Source organism: Primulina huaijiensis, chromosome 1, assembly GCF_012295235.1.
Source record: "Primulina huaijiensis isolate GDHJ02 chromosome 1, ASM1229523v2, whole genome shotgun sequence".
NCBI lineage: Eukaryota > Viridiplantae > Streptophyta > Magnoliopsida > Lamiales > Gesneriaceae > Primulina > Primulina huaijiensis.
Window position 1 is genome coordinate 7,329,734 of NC_133306.1, and position 12,366 is coordinate 7,342,099.

At 36.3% G+C, this 12,366-nt stretch overlaps 1 protein-coding gene across 1 annotated transcript; it reads left to right on the forward strand.

The window, feature by feature from the left end:
* The first annotated feature begins 3,208 nt into the window (after positions 1–3,208).
* Positions 3,209–5,324, forward strand: LOC140980856 (metacaspase-4-like). Its single transcript, XM_073446929.1, has 2 exons — positions 3,209–3,750; positions 4,196–5,324. The coding sequence occupies exons 1-2, from the start codon at positions 3,405–3,407 to the stop codon at positions 5,110–5,112; spliced, it is 1,263 nt and encodes a 420-aa protein (XP_073303030.1). The 5' UTR covers positions 3,209–3,404; the 3' UTR covers positions 5,113–5,324.
* Positions 5,325–12,366: the final 7,042 nt, after the last annotated feature.

Here is a 12,366-nt window from a genome sequence, read left to right on the forward strand (position 1 = left end):
TCACATTGTTTTGTTCTTGGATCCAGATGTAACAATGATGATACATACCATGTAATTTCTTTTTCGGTATGTTTCTGTTCTCCCCCTAACATTGGGAAGATTTCCTCATTAAAATGACAATCAGCAAAACGTGCTGTGAACACGTCGCCTGTCTGTGGTTCAAGATATCGAATGATCGATGGACTATCATAACCAATATAAATTCCAATCTTTCTTTGAGGTCCCATTTTCTTTCGTTGAGGTGGTGCAATAGGCACATACACCATACATCCAAAAATTCTCAGATGAGAAATGTCTGGTTCTTTACCAAATGCAAGCTGCAATGGGGAGTATTTATGATATGCACTTGGTCTGATGCGAATTAATGAAGCAGCATGTAAAATTGCATGTCCCCATATAGAAATAGGGAGCTTTGTTTTCATAATCATTGGTCTAGCAATCATTTGCAGACGTTTAATCAATGATTCAGCCAATCCATTTTGAGTATGTACATGAGCAACAGGATGCTCAACAATGATTCCCATAGACATACAATAATCATTGAAAGTCTGGGAAGTAAATTCACCAGCATTATCAAGTCTAATTTTCTTGATTGTATAATCGGGAAATTGATTCCTCAATTTTATTATTTGAGCAAGTAATCTTGCAAATGCAACATTTCGAGTTGACAATAAACATACATGTGACCATCTGCTGGAGGCATCAATCAATACCATAAAGTATCTGAATGGTCCACATGGTGGATGGATTGGTCCACAAATATCACCCTGAATACGTTCAAGAAACATTGGTGATTCAGTTTGGATTTTGGCTGGTGATGGTCTTATAATAAGTTTTCCAAGAGAACATGCTTTACATTGAAACTTATTATTCTGAAAGATCTTCTGGTCTTTCAATGGATGACCATGTGTATTTTCTATAATTCTTCGCATCATTGTTGAACCAGGATGTCCTAATCGATCATGCCAATTGGTTAATATTGAAGAATTATCAATTACCATGTTTGATTCAATGGGACGTATATGTGTATAATGCAATCCAGTAGGGAGCATTGGTAGTTTTTCAATCACATATTTCTTTCCTGATTTATATGTGGTAAGACACATATATTTCTCATTCCCTTCATTCATTGTTTGAGTATCATACCCATGGGAATATATATCATTAAAACTCAACAAATTTCTTTTCGATTGTGGTGAATATAAAGCATCATTGATCAAAAATTTTGTACCATTAGGTAACAAAAATTGTGCTTTACCACATCCTTTAATCAAGTCTACAGGACCTGATATTGTATTCACCGTTGTTTTTGTTGGTTTTAGTTCCAAGAAATATCTTTTATCTCGGAGGATAGTGTGCGTTGTACCACTATCGGGTATGCAAACTTCAGCTTTGCTCATAGCATGTTCCATATTTGAACTTCAAAAAATATGCAATGAAAAAAAATTAATGACAATACATATGTAAATATAACACATATCATAATTGTACAATAAAACATTATCATATAAATAATGAAAAATAGATTATTGTACATTTATATTCTACCACTATATTGTTCATTTTCAGAGAAATCATCGAGAAAATCTGCAGCATCAATATTGTTCATTTCTATCCCACCAACATATTGATCATTCCCAAAGAAATCATTCATAAAATCAGCAGCATCAAAATGAGTTGAATCACTCAAACGGTCACTTCGCTCAGTGAAGTTGGTCTCTTTTTCTTTCCCCTTTATCGATTCTTTATAGAGCTTGCAAAGGTGCTAAGGGGCTCGACAAATACGAGACCAATGTCTTGGAGTGCCGCATCTGAAACAAGAACTTTCAAATCTTTTCGAGTGATTTTCATTAACACTCATGTTCTCATGATGCCTTTTTCTGTGGGTGGTTCGTGACGTCATTTTGAGATGAGTTATAAAAATAACTATCTCTATTATTTTCAAAACCACGGCCTCGACCACGACCGCGACCAATTCCACGTCCCCGTCCACGACCACGACCTCGACCTCGACCTCGACCTCGACTTCGACCAAAACCTTGTCTTTGAATTTGATTTTGGTTTCCAGGTTTAAATTCATTTTTACTTACAGCATTTACTTCTGGAAATGCTGATGATCCAGTGGGTCGGGACTGATGATTTCTCATTAGTAGCTCGATGTTTTTTTCTGCCACAAGAAGACAGGCGATGAGCTCAGAATATCTCGTAAATACACGCACTCTATATTGTTGCTGTAAAGTTATATTTGATGCGTAAAACGTGAAAAATGTTTTTTCAAGCATTTCCGATTCTGTGACCTCATGTCCACAAAATTTTAGCTGCGAGATTATTCGATACATCGCTGAATTGTAATCACTGACTTTCTTAAAATCTTGGAATCTTAACATATTTCATTCATCACGGGCGGTCGGAAGTATAACTTCTCTTATCTGTTCAAATCTTTCTTTCAATCCTTTCCACAGAGCCATGAGATCTTTTGCGATAAGATATTCACATTTTAAACCTTCATCGAGATGTCGACGCAAAAATATTATAGCTTTTGCTTTTTCTTGTGATGAAGATATACCATTTTCTTTAATGGTCTCGCTTAGACCCAATGACTCAAGATGCATTTCTACATCGAGAGTCCATGGCATATAATTTTTCCCCGTAATGTCGAGTGCAACAAATTCGAGCTTGGTCAAGTTTGACATGGTGGTACTTTTTCTTCTGTTTTGGAGCTTGGAAAAATATGGAGGACTTTTAGCGCTTCGTGCTGATAACGTGTTGTGAAAAAGTAAAAATTTACGGCAAAAAGTAAAAATTTCAAACTTTCAAAATTATCACACAACACACTTTATAATATGTTTCTCTCAACTCAATTTTGATTTTCTTCACAAATGAGAGATCTATTTATAGAAAATTTTTACAAATAATCCAAAAATAAATTACATCATTACCTTCATCATCACACACAAATTTCAATATTCAACACCTAATTTTACCTAATATTCAACATTCAAATATTCAACATTCAAATATTCAATACACACATTTTAAATATTATTTTTCAACAAAAAAAAATATTATGTTTATTTTACCGATGATCGTTTTAAAAAATTTTCCCCTTAAAAAAAGTAGTCCACACGTGTGTACACACGAGGCACGACCCACGCGCTACACCCGGACGCCACGCTATGCCGACAGCGATAACAGAGGAGTATACACACACAATCCAAGCTCTACCCATTTCCACTTCTTGAGTAAATGGATATCAATTATTGACCTTGAGCGTTTGTCAACAAATCCACATAAAGATCGCAGCGCTTCTCACTCCCCATCAGAATAATTCTTCAAGGGTTCAATTCTTTGTGGATATAACCCCCAAAGAGTCGATCTTGATCACAGGTCCAAAGGCTGAAATCATGGCGAAAAAGGCTGTTTTGATCGGATGTAATTACCCGGGTACGAAGGCAGAGTTGAAGGGATGCATCAATGATGTTAAGCGAATGTACAGTTGTTTGGTTGAGCGTTTCGGGTTCTCGGAGGAGGATATCACTGTGCTTATCGATACTGATGATTCCTACACCCAACCCAATGGTCGGAATATTCGTGCTGCTCTGGATGATCTGGTGAATTCTGCTCAGCCTGGGGATTTTCTCTTTGTGCACTACAGTGGCCACGGCACGCGTCTTCCGGCGGAGACTGGGGAGGATGATGATACTGGCTATGATGAGTGCATTGTTCCCTGTGACATGAATCTTATAACTGGTAAGCTCCAGATCTTTCTGAATCTGATACGTTATTTCGTGCACTGAGTGTGAGCTTGTCTTGTCTGTGTACAGGGTGTCATGGGTTAGTTATTGAAACTGATCGATTTTGTAGTTGTGGTAAATAAAAAAAACGAAAAGAAAACGGGTAGTTGGGTTTCCTGGATCCTTTTGTAAGTTCAAAGAACTGGGCTTTAGTCATTAGTGGAAGAAGACATTCTACAAAAGAAATGTTTCGTTTCTTTATGCTCCGAAGAATTTTATCTGAGATATAATGGTATACAAGATGACATCTTAATCATAGATCTAAACCTTGATTATACAACTGAGGGTTATTGACCGTTTTTGCTAATTGATTAATATATTTAGTCCAGTTTTAGCGTTTGGAAAAAAATGGCTATTTGAGTTTGGAGGGTCTCACTTGCTTCTTTTGTGCCAAAAAACAGATGATGATTTCAGAGAATTGGTTGACAAAGTGCCAGAGGGATGTCACATCACCATCGTGTCAGATTCGTGCCACAGCGGAGGCCTGATTGATGAGGCCAAAGAGCAGATTGGAGAGAGCTTCAAGGAAAATAGTGGAGGAGGAGACAGTGGGTCCGGCTCTGGATTCAAGAACTTCTTGCGTCGACAAGTTGAAGATGCCGTTGAGTCACGTGGTTTTCAGATCCCAAAAGAATTAGGCTTTGGTGGCCACCACAGGCGACACCATGAAGAAGAGGAAGGAGAAAAAGAGACAGCAGAGGGACCAGGGGACGTCTACACAAAGAACAAATCGTTACCTCTATCAACTCTCATAGAGATACTCCAACAAAAAACCGGCAAGGAAGATATAGATGTGGGCAAGCTGAGGCCAACACTTTTCGACTTGTTTGGCGAAGATTCGAGTCCCAAGGTTAAGAAGTTTATGAAGATCATCTTCACCAAACTTCAAGGACAAGGAGGAGGAGGTGAAAGCGGTGGGTTTTTGGGAGTTGTAGGGGGTTTGGCTCAGCAGTTTCTGCAGCAGAAACTTGAACAAAACGACGAGGGCTATGCAAAACCTGCCTTGGAAACACATGTTGGCAGCAAACAAGAAGTATATGCAGGGGTTAAGCAGAAGGGGTTACCTGACAGTGGCGTTCTCATCAGTGGCTGCCAAACAGACCAAACATCAGCCGATGCTACACCTTCGGGTGATGCCAGCCAAGCTTATGGGGCTCTGAGCAATGCCATTCAGTCCATACTTTCGGAGTCCGGTGGTGAAGTGAGTAACAAAGAGCTGGTTCTTAAGACCAGGGAGCTGTTGAAGAAACAGGGTTTTACTCAACGTCCAGGGCTCTATTGCGGTGATGATCATGCTGATGCTCCTTTTATTTGCTGATATGATTTGCTTGGGTTGGTTTTCCAATATTATGATCACTTATATGAGGAAAAACATTTTGGGACTGTGTGTGTTATGTTTATTAACTGGTTTACGAGGTCGTCTCGGTGTGGTGTGCTTGTGTTGCTTCTTTGTTTCGTTTTGTGATGGATCAAAATGTTCAATAAATATTTGAATACAAATGCAATGTTGAGATTGCGGTATTGGTTTCAGAGACTATATGTGTCCTTGTTTCCAATTTGCATTCCAGATCTTTTACTCCCCAGTTGTTCTCCATTTCTTCTACGTGTATGTATTCCTTTTGGAACTGGATGTGAATCTCCAATGGAAGTCTGAATCAAATTGTTCGAAGGGGGTTGGATACTGCATTCCAAAAAGTGGGAATAAATCTCCCTACTGTATTTCAATTGAAGTGTTTGCCAAGACTATCTATTTTATGGTTTTTATTTTGAAGTTTCAAAAAGCAATTAATATTTTACCATAACTGAATTGATTGATTATTATACAAAAGCTAAATTCAAATGATCAATTATCAAAATAACAAATTCATGAATAAAAATATATAAAACGAAAATATTTCTGAAAACTTTGATTCATTTAGCACACTCAAATTCCAGGAAAATAGAGAACAGAAATAAATTGATCAATTTTTCTAAAATTTAATACTGAATATATCAAAATAAACAAATCAAATTAACTTAAATTGATTCAATAACATAATATCATTATATCAAAGTTGTAAGCTCCACTAAAAATATGAGATAAATATAAAAATACATAATCACATAACAAAACCAAATTTCCAATTATTACAAATATTATGCTTGAATTCCTAAGATAAAACTAATGATTATTAATTTTAAAATATAACTATTATAATAGGTAATATGTAAAACAGTAAAAGAACTTTATTGTAGGTTCTGGGAATCGATTAAAATTCATAGAAACGATTTCAGTCCATCCAAAAATCTTGTGCCAATGTAATCTAACGAACACTACTACTTCCTGCCACATCCTATTTTGCATTTTATGTAGCAGAAGCAAGATTCTTTATGGGTTAATTGAGATTCAGTACATTTTGAAAATGAGTTTTGGTTTTAGTACCTGTAGAGAGAAATTTTCTTTAAAAATACCAAAAATGTCCTTATTATCTATTTTGATTTAATTGATCCTCGCTTTCCAGAATGGTATCAGAGCTTATAAAGAGCTCCGAGCCTCTATCGTGTGATCTGACACGAAGCACGACTCTCCGTAGAGGACAACCTAGGCTCTTCTACAGAGTTTGAGGTTAGCAAGCTGATAGGTACCCTTAAGTGTGTCACCCTGTGATTGATCACTTGATCCCTCATCTCCTGATGCGAAAGGTGGAGCTCTGAGTTGGGGTACCGAACTTAAATGGTATCAGAGCCTATGGTTAATTTATTTCAAACGCAAAATTTATTATTGTAAAGAAACGAAATGTTTGAGGAGGAGAATTTCGAAAAAATTATGAATACGAACTTAGGTTCGAGAAAAATAATTTACAAGGATTATTCCAATATTTTGGAATATATACAAGAGCATCTAACTATTGTTAGATATCAGGAGCAGAAGGGTAATTCTCAGAACCCTCAGGTAAACTTATTATTCAATCTAATAAGTTTATGAAAATTGTACCAGATTCTTCTAAGCGCTCTTTAGATCTTAGAGAAATTCAGAAAACCTTACAAACTATGGCAATATGCAATACTTTGTACCAAAACAAGTTGAGAAAATCCTTGAAAACCAGGAAGAAATACTTGGAATAATAAAGGATATTCAAACAAGAATACAGAAACTAGAACAACAACCAAGTTCTAGTAAAAGAACTTCAGGATACCATCATTTGGTACTGAACCTTTGTTACATCAAAAAGGGAAAGCCAGAGTGGTGTCGAAACCATTGACTGAAGAAGCAAAGATGATCAATCTAATTAAGTCTGTCTCAGAAAAGAAATTAATCTGATGACAACTCTAGAAAGGATTGGTCTGGAGGATCTACAAGAACTTGCGGAATCTTTCGCAAATCTCAAAGTTGTAGATCTAAAGATGAACAAAGCAAGATGTGAAACACCTGCTATAACTTGGCCATCTTCTCAGCAACCACCAAGGGAAAGTGTGGGATCTCAAAATATAAATATGAGAGAATCTCAATCTGATTTCCATACTGGTGGAGGATCACACCCAGCAGAAACAAGGTCAAGGAGAAATCAAATTCCCTTGCACCAAACACCCTATGGGAAAACTGTTTTAGATCCTATACATCCGTACGAGGTTATGCTTAACCTTAATGTATTAGATTTCAAAAACAGAGAAGAACTCATAGACGATTGGACATCTGCTATGAGAATCGCAGCAGGGACACTTGATCTCAACAGAGAAGGATTCATTAAACTTCTGGAAATGAGTCTTATGGGATCAGTGAAAATTGCTTGGGATATGACTTCGGTGGAAACCAAAGAGTCAGTCCTAGCCGGAGAATCTCTAAGCGAGATAGCCGGAAGAATGGCTACCCTATTTAAAGCACAATTTATAGGGGTAGACTATTTTAACAGTCAGGATACGGAGAAGAGGAAGAAATATACTCAAGCTCTGTATAGTCTTGAATTACATGACATCTGTTTAGTAGATGAATACATTATGTTATTCACTAAATATAGATGGAATTCAGGAGTCGAAGAGGATATATCTATGCAGCTTTTCTTTGCAAAAATGCCAAGTCCCTGGAGAGAAATGCTCATAAGGGAATATGTACCTGGAAATCCAGATACATTGGCACGAAGAGCTTCTTTCCTTAAAAGAAAATTGGCGGAATGGTGCCATTTGGCAGCATTACGAAAGAATTACAAACGTTTAAGGGGTATTAATAAACGTACTCTTTTGTTTTGTAAGAAAAATGATCTTCCAACCATTATTGGAAGTAAAACACAGAAGCATAAAAGGAAAAGTTTCAGAACTCATCCTTATGCTAGAAGTGGAAGAAGTTCTTGGAAACCAAGAACAGTATGGTCTAGAAAAAAAGCCAGATCTTATAAATCTGGACAAAAAAGCGGACCATCAAGAAGTAGGACATCCTCCCAAGCATCGAGTACATCTCGAAACACAGGAAGAAAACCTACAAAGAAAACTTTCAGAAGAGCTCATACACGAGATAATAAAAGTTTTAAGGTTGTAATTGCTGGACATGTGGAGCAAGAGGTCATATCTCGACTAACTGTCCAGAAAATGAAAAAAGAGGTATTAAACGCTTCGATCTAACTCCGGATATTGAAGAAGCAGTTTATTACCAAGATCTTATTCAGGTATACTGATTTGAGGATATTGCCTCAGATGAGAGTATATATGAAGAAGAAGAAGTCCTAAGTTAGGGAGAATCCGATGGAACTGAATCGGAATCTGATTGAAAACGAGGTGTTTCGACACGAAACACATGAGGATTTGTCTGGATTCTTTAGCCAGAAAACAATATCTCATAACATGGTCCAAAAGATCATGAAAAAAATCCCTAGTCTACAAAGATATCAAGGATTCTCTGCAGGACATGTAGAAAAATTCTTAGGAAATCTTGACCTAAGAAATAGAAAGCATCATCTAATCTATAAAGTCTCCAGAAGGAAAATGGCAATCTCAATGGAACTTACTTGAAATAGAATGGAGATGCAATTAATTCCTTCTGAAGAAATTAAGGAGAGATTACAAAAACTCAAGATAGAAGTAGCAAGGACAATGTCCTGGATTCATATTGGAGCAATCCAAATTATGATAAAAGCTACTTTTAAAGAAGATATAGATTCACCCATTGATATTGCTATATGTGATAAAAGAATGGGGAACCTTCAAGATTCAGTACTGGGAACTATCTCAGGAAATCTCTGTGTAAGAAAAATAGTAGGAGTAATCTATCCAAGGATAGCCTACAACCTGACAGATCGAGATTTCAGTCAACCCTTGACATTACATCAAAATTTCAAGGAAAAAAGGCTGATGAAGGAAGGTAATAGACCATATTCTATTACTTATCAGATTTCATATGCTATATCTAATACACATCATTCAGCATTGTTTATTAGAAATGAGTTCATTGAAATACATGAGATATTTGGAAAAGTTGCTCCGACAATTTATCCAGAAAGAATTGAATTTCCTGTAATACAGGAAACAAATATCCAAATACAAGACAAATCGATTCTACAAAGGAATCAGAGTCTTAGATTGGAATCAAGAAAACTATCTTTTCAAGGAGATAAAATTACAAGTTACAGATGGGGAAAAACCCCTGTCCAAGAAACTCAACAGGAGCTAAAAAGTTTTTTAACAATATGAAAGCTTAGATGCCCAGAAGGGTGGAAGGAAGTCGAAATAGTATTTGATATTACGAAATAAAGGAATCAATTTCCTTGTAATACCATCTACTATTTAAACAACCTATGATAGGAACTTACCAAGGAATGATCTAAGTTGGAGAATTGGAAGTTCATATCACAGGAATTCCAGGAAAAGAATCAGATCAATTGGTTCTTGGACTAGAGTTTCTCGAGAAACATAAACCTTGGAAACGTCTAGAGTATGGAATGAAGTTTATGGAAGAAGATAATATGTGGAAAATCCAATGACCACAAGTCCATTCTCCATATACATTCCGGTAGGAATGTTATATGAACAATATAAGGTAGAATATTTTGCTGCTTATATTGATTCAGGTGCTGGAATCTGTACAGTAAAATGAGGAGTTTTTCCAAATAATTTGGAATAAGATTTACCTAAGATTGCTGGACGAGATTTTTCCAGAAGAATCTTAATCTTATGTAAAGGAATTAAGATGACTGAAATAATGATTGACGGTGCTAGGCAAACACCTTGGTACAAGATAAAGACACCACCAATTTATTTTCATGATACAGGAGCTAATATTTTGTTAGGAAACAATTTTCTACAAATGTTCAAGTCCTATACTCAAGAAAATGAGACTAGAAGATTAGTGTTTACAACTCCTTGTAACCACAAAATTATAGTCCAGCGACTAAGAGAGGCATTTTACAGAAAATTGCCAATCCAGTTTCGCAGCAAGCGTGGTGATTCGGGACAACTTCTGAACCCAAAAATGAAAAATTCTAGAAGGTTTGGAGAAATAATGCTCCAGTTGAGAGCAGATAAAACGCTCCAACCAGAAGAAATAGAATACCTTAAGATAACTCTGCATAAAAATGAAGTAGAGTTTGAATCTAAAGTATCCTTAGAAGATGTCAAGAAAATGATAAAAGAAAATACAATGAAGATCCTTTGGCATGGTGGGACAGAAATCAACTCAAAGCTTGCCTTAAAATTAAGGAAGGTAAAGAGAATGAATTTGTCAGTTGCAAGCCTATCCCAATGAATATCATTGATCAAAGGGATATGAAGATTATAATCAAGGAACATTTGGAACTTGGTTTAATCAAAGCAGGAATGTCACCATATAGCAGTCCAGGTTTTCTGGTAAGAAATCATGGTGAGATAAAACGAGGAAAACCCAGATTAGTTATTAATTATCAAGAAATTAATAAGATTCTGGAGTTTGATGAGTATTTTATACCTAGTAGAGAACATCTAATAAGTTGCATATGTAATGCTAAGATATTCTCTAAGTTCGATTGTAAGTCAGGATTTTATCAGATTCGGATGCAGGAAGAAAGCAAGAAATTCACAGCTCTCTCCACACCTCAGGGACATTATATTTGGGAAGTATTACCAATGGGATTGGCTAATTCACTCCAGATATTTCAAAGAAAGATGGATAATCTTTTTAAAGATTATTTTAAATTTATGTTTGTTTATATTGACGATGTTTTAATAGCGTCTAAAGATATGAATGAACATGTTAAACACTTGGAGATTTTCTCTAATGTTTGTAAAAAAGGACTGGTTTTATCTGAAAAGAAAGCAGTCATTGCCACAAGAAAGATTGAATTCCTTGGAATTGAAATCGATGAGTCAGGAATTATTCTGCAAGAACACATAGTGGAAAAAGTGCAGAATTTTCCAGAAAGTCTCAAAGACAAGAAGCAACTTCAAAGTTTCTTAGGAGATGTTAATATTGATGGGATGTTTATCAAAAACCTAGCAAAACACAGGAAAGTGTTTAGTCCATTATTGAAAAAAGATGCTAGATTTATATGGACGGATGAACACACAAAGGGACTATGCCAATTAAAGGAGATTTGTAAGAATCTTCCAAAGATGGCTATTTCTCAAGATGAGGATGATCTGGTATTGTATACCGACGCCAGTGATCATTGGTGGGCAGCAGTTCTTACTAAGCTTACACTAGATGAAGAACAACCATGCAGGTATTGTAGTGGTTTATTCTCAGATGCAGAAGCCATCAGATGACATATCAACGAGAAGGAATTTTATGCAGTAAAAAGGGCTTTTGGGAAATGGCCATTATTTTTACTTGCAAAGAAATTCATTTTGAAAGTTGATAACACACAGGTGAAAGCTTTCTTAAGGAATAGAATTGAGTCTAAACCTGAGAAGGCCAGATTATTAAGACGGCAAGCATTATTTCAAAATTACATTTTTGATATTGTGATAATTAAATCTCATGAAAACATTCTTGCAGATTTTTTAACAAGAGATGGACATCATTGACATTGATGCTATTATCAAGATCCAGAGGCATTTGAGGGAACACCTTGAAATGCTTCAAACCGAGTTTAACAAGTTAGCACTGAACGCAGAAGTTGCGTGAAGGCTTCAACAAGCTGATAAGAGAATTGTCTCTGATGGAATTACCGGATATTTACAGGCATATACTAAGTTATGGTCTGTAATGCAAAGGCCTATCCTCCAAGGAATTGAGAAGTCATTGGTTTCTCAAATGGAGAGTTTTCGAGTACAGGACTCTATACCTGGAGCAGGTGATTCAAATAACCCTAGCACAAGTGTTAAGTCGGGATCATCTCCAGATGAGTCAACTGAAACAAAAATTGAGACTCCAAATCCTTATCTCGAGTCTTCAAGTCAACCCTTTACCTCGGGGATTGAAGAGGGAGAGATCAACCTTAGGCCTCGTACTGACAAAGGCAAAACTAAGGTTGGTAATAATGAAGCAGCAATTTCTCCATTTCAGGTTCATCAACAGACTTGGGAGAAATTAAACACAAGAATTGGCATCAACCCAGCCATGGTTCGAGTTGATGTTGCAGGAAAATATCCTAGGGTATGGATGAAACAAAATTCATATCCAAAGGAAGTC

Coding starts and splice junctions, on each gene's coding strand:
- LOC140980856 (XM_073446929.1), top strand. CDS start 3,405: ATGGCGAAAAAGGCTGTTTTGATCGGATGTAATTACCCGGGTACGAAG. Junction 3,751..4,195: donor TGACATGAATCTTATAACTG/GTAAGCTCCAGA, acceptor GCCAAAAAACAG/ATGATGATTTCAGAGAATTG.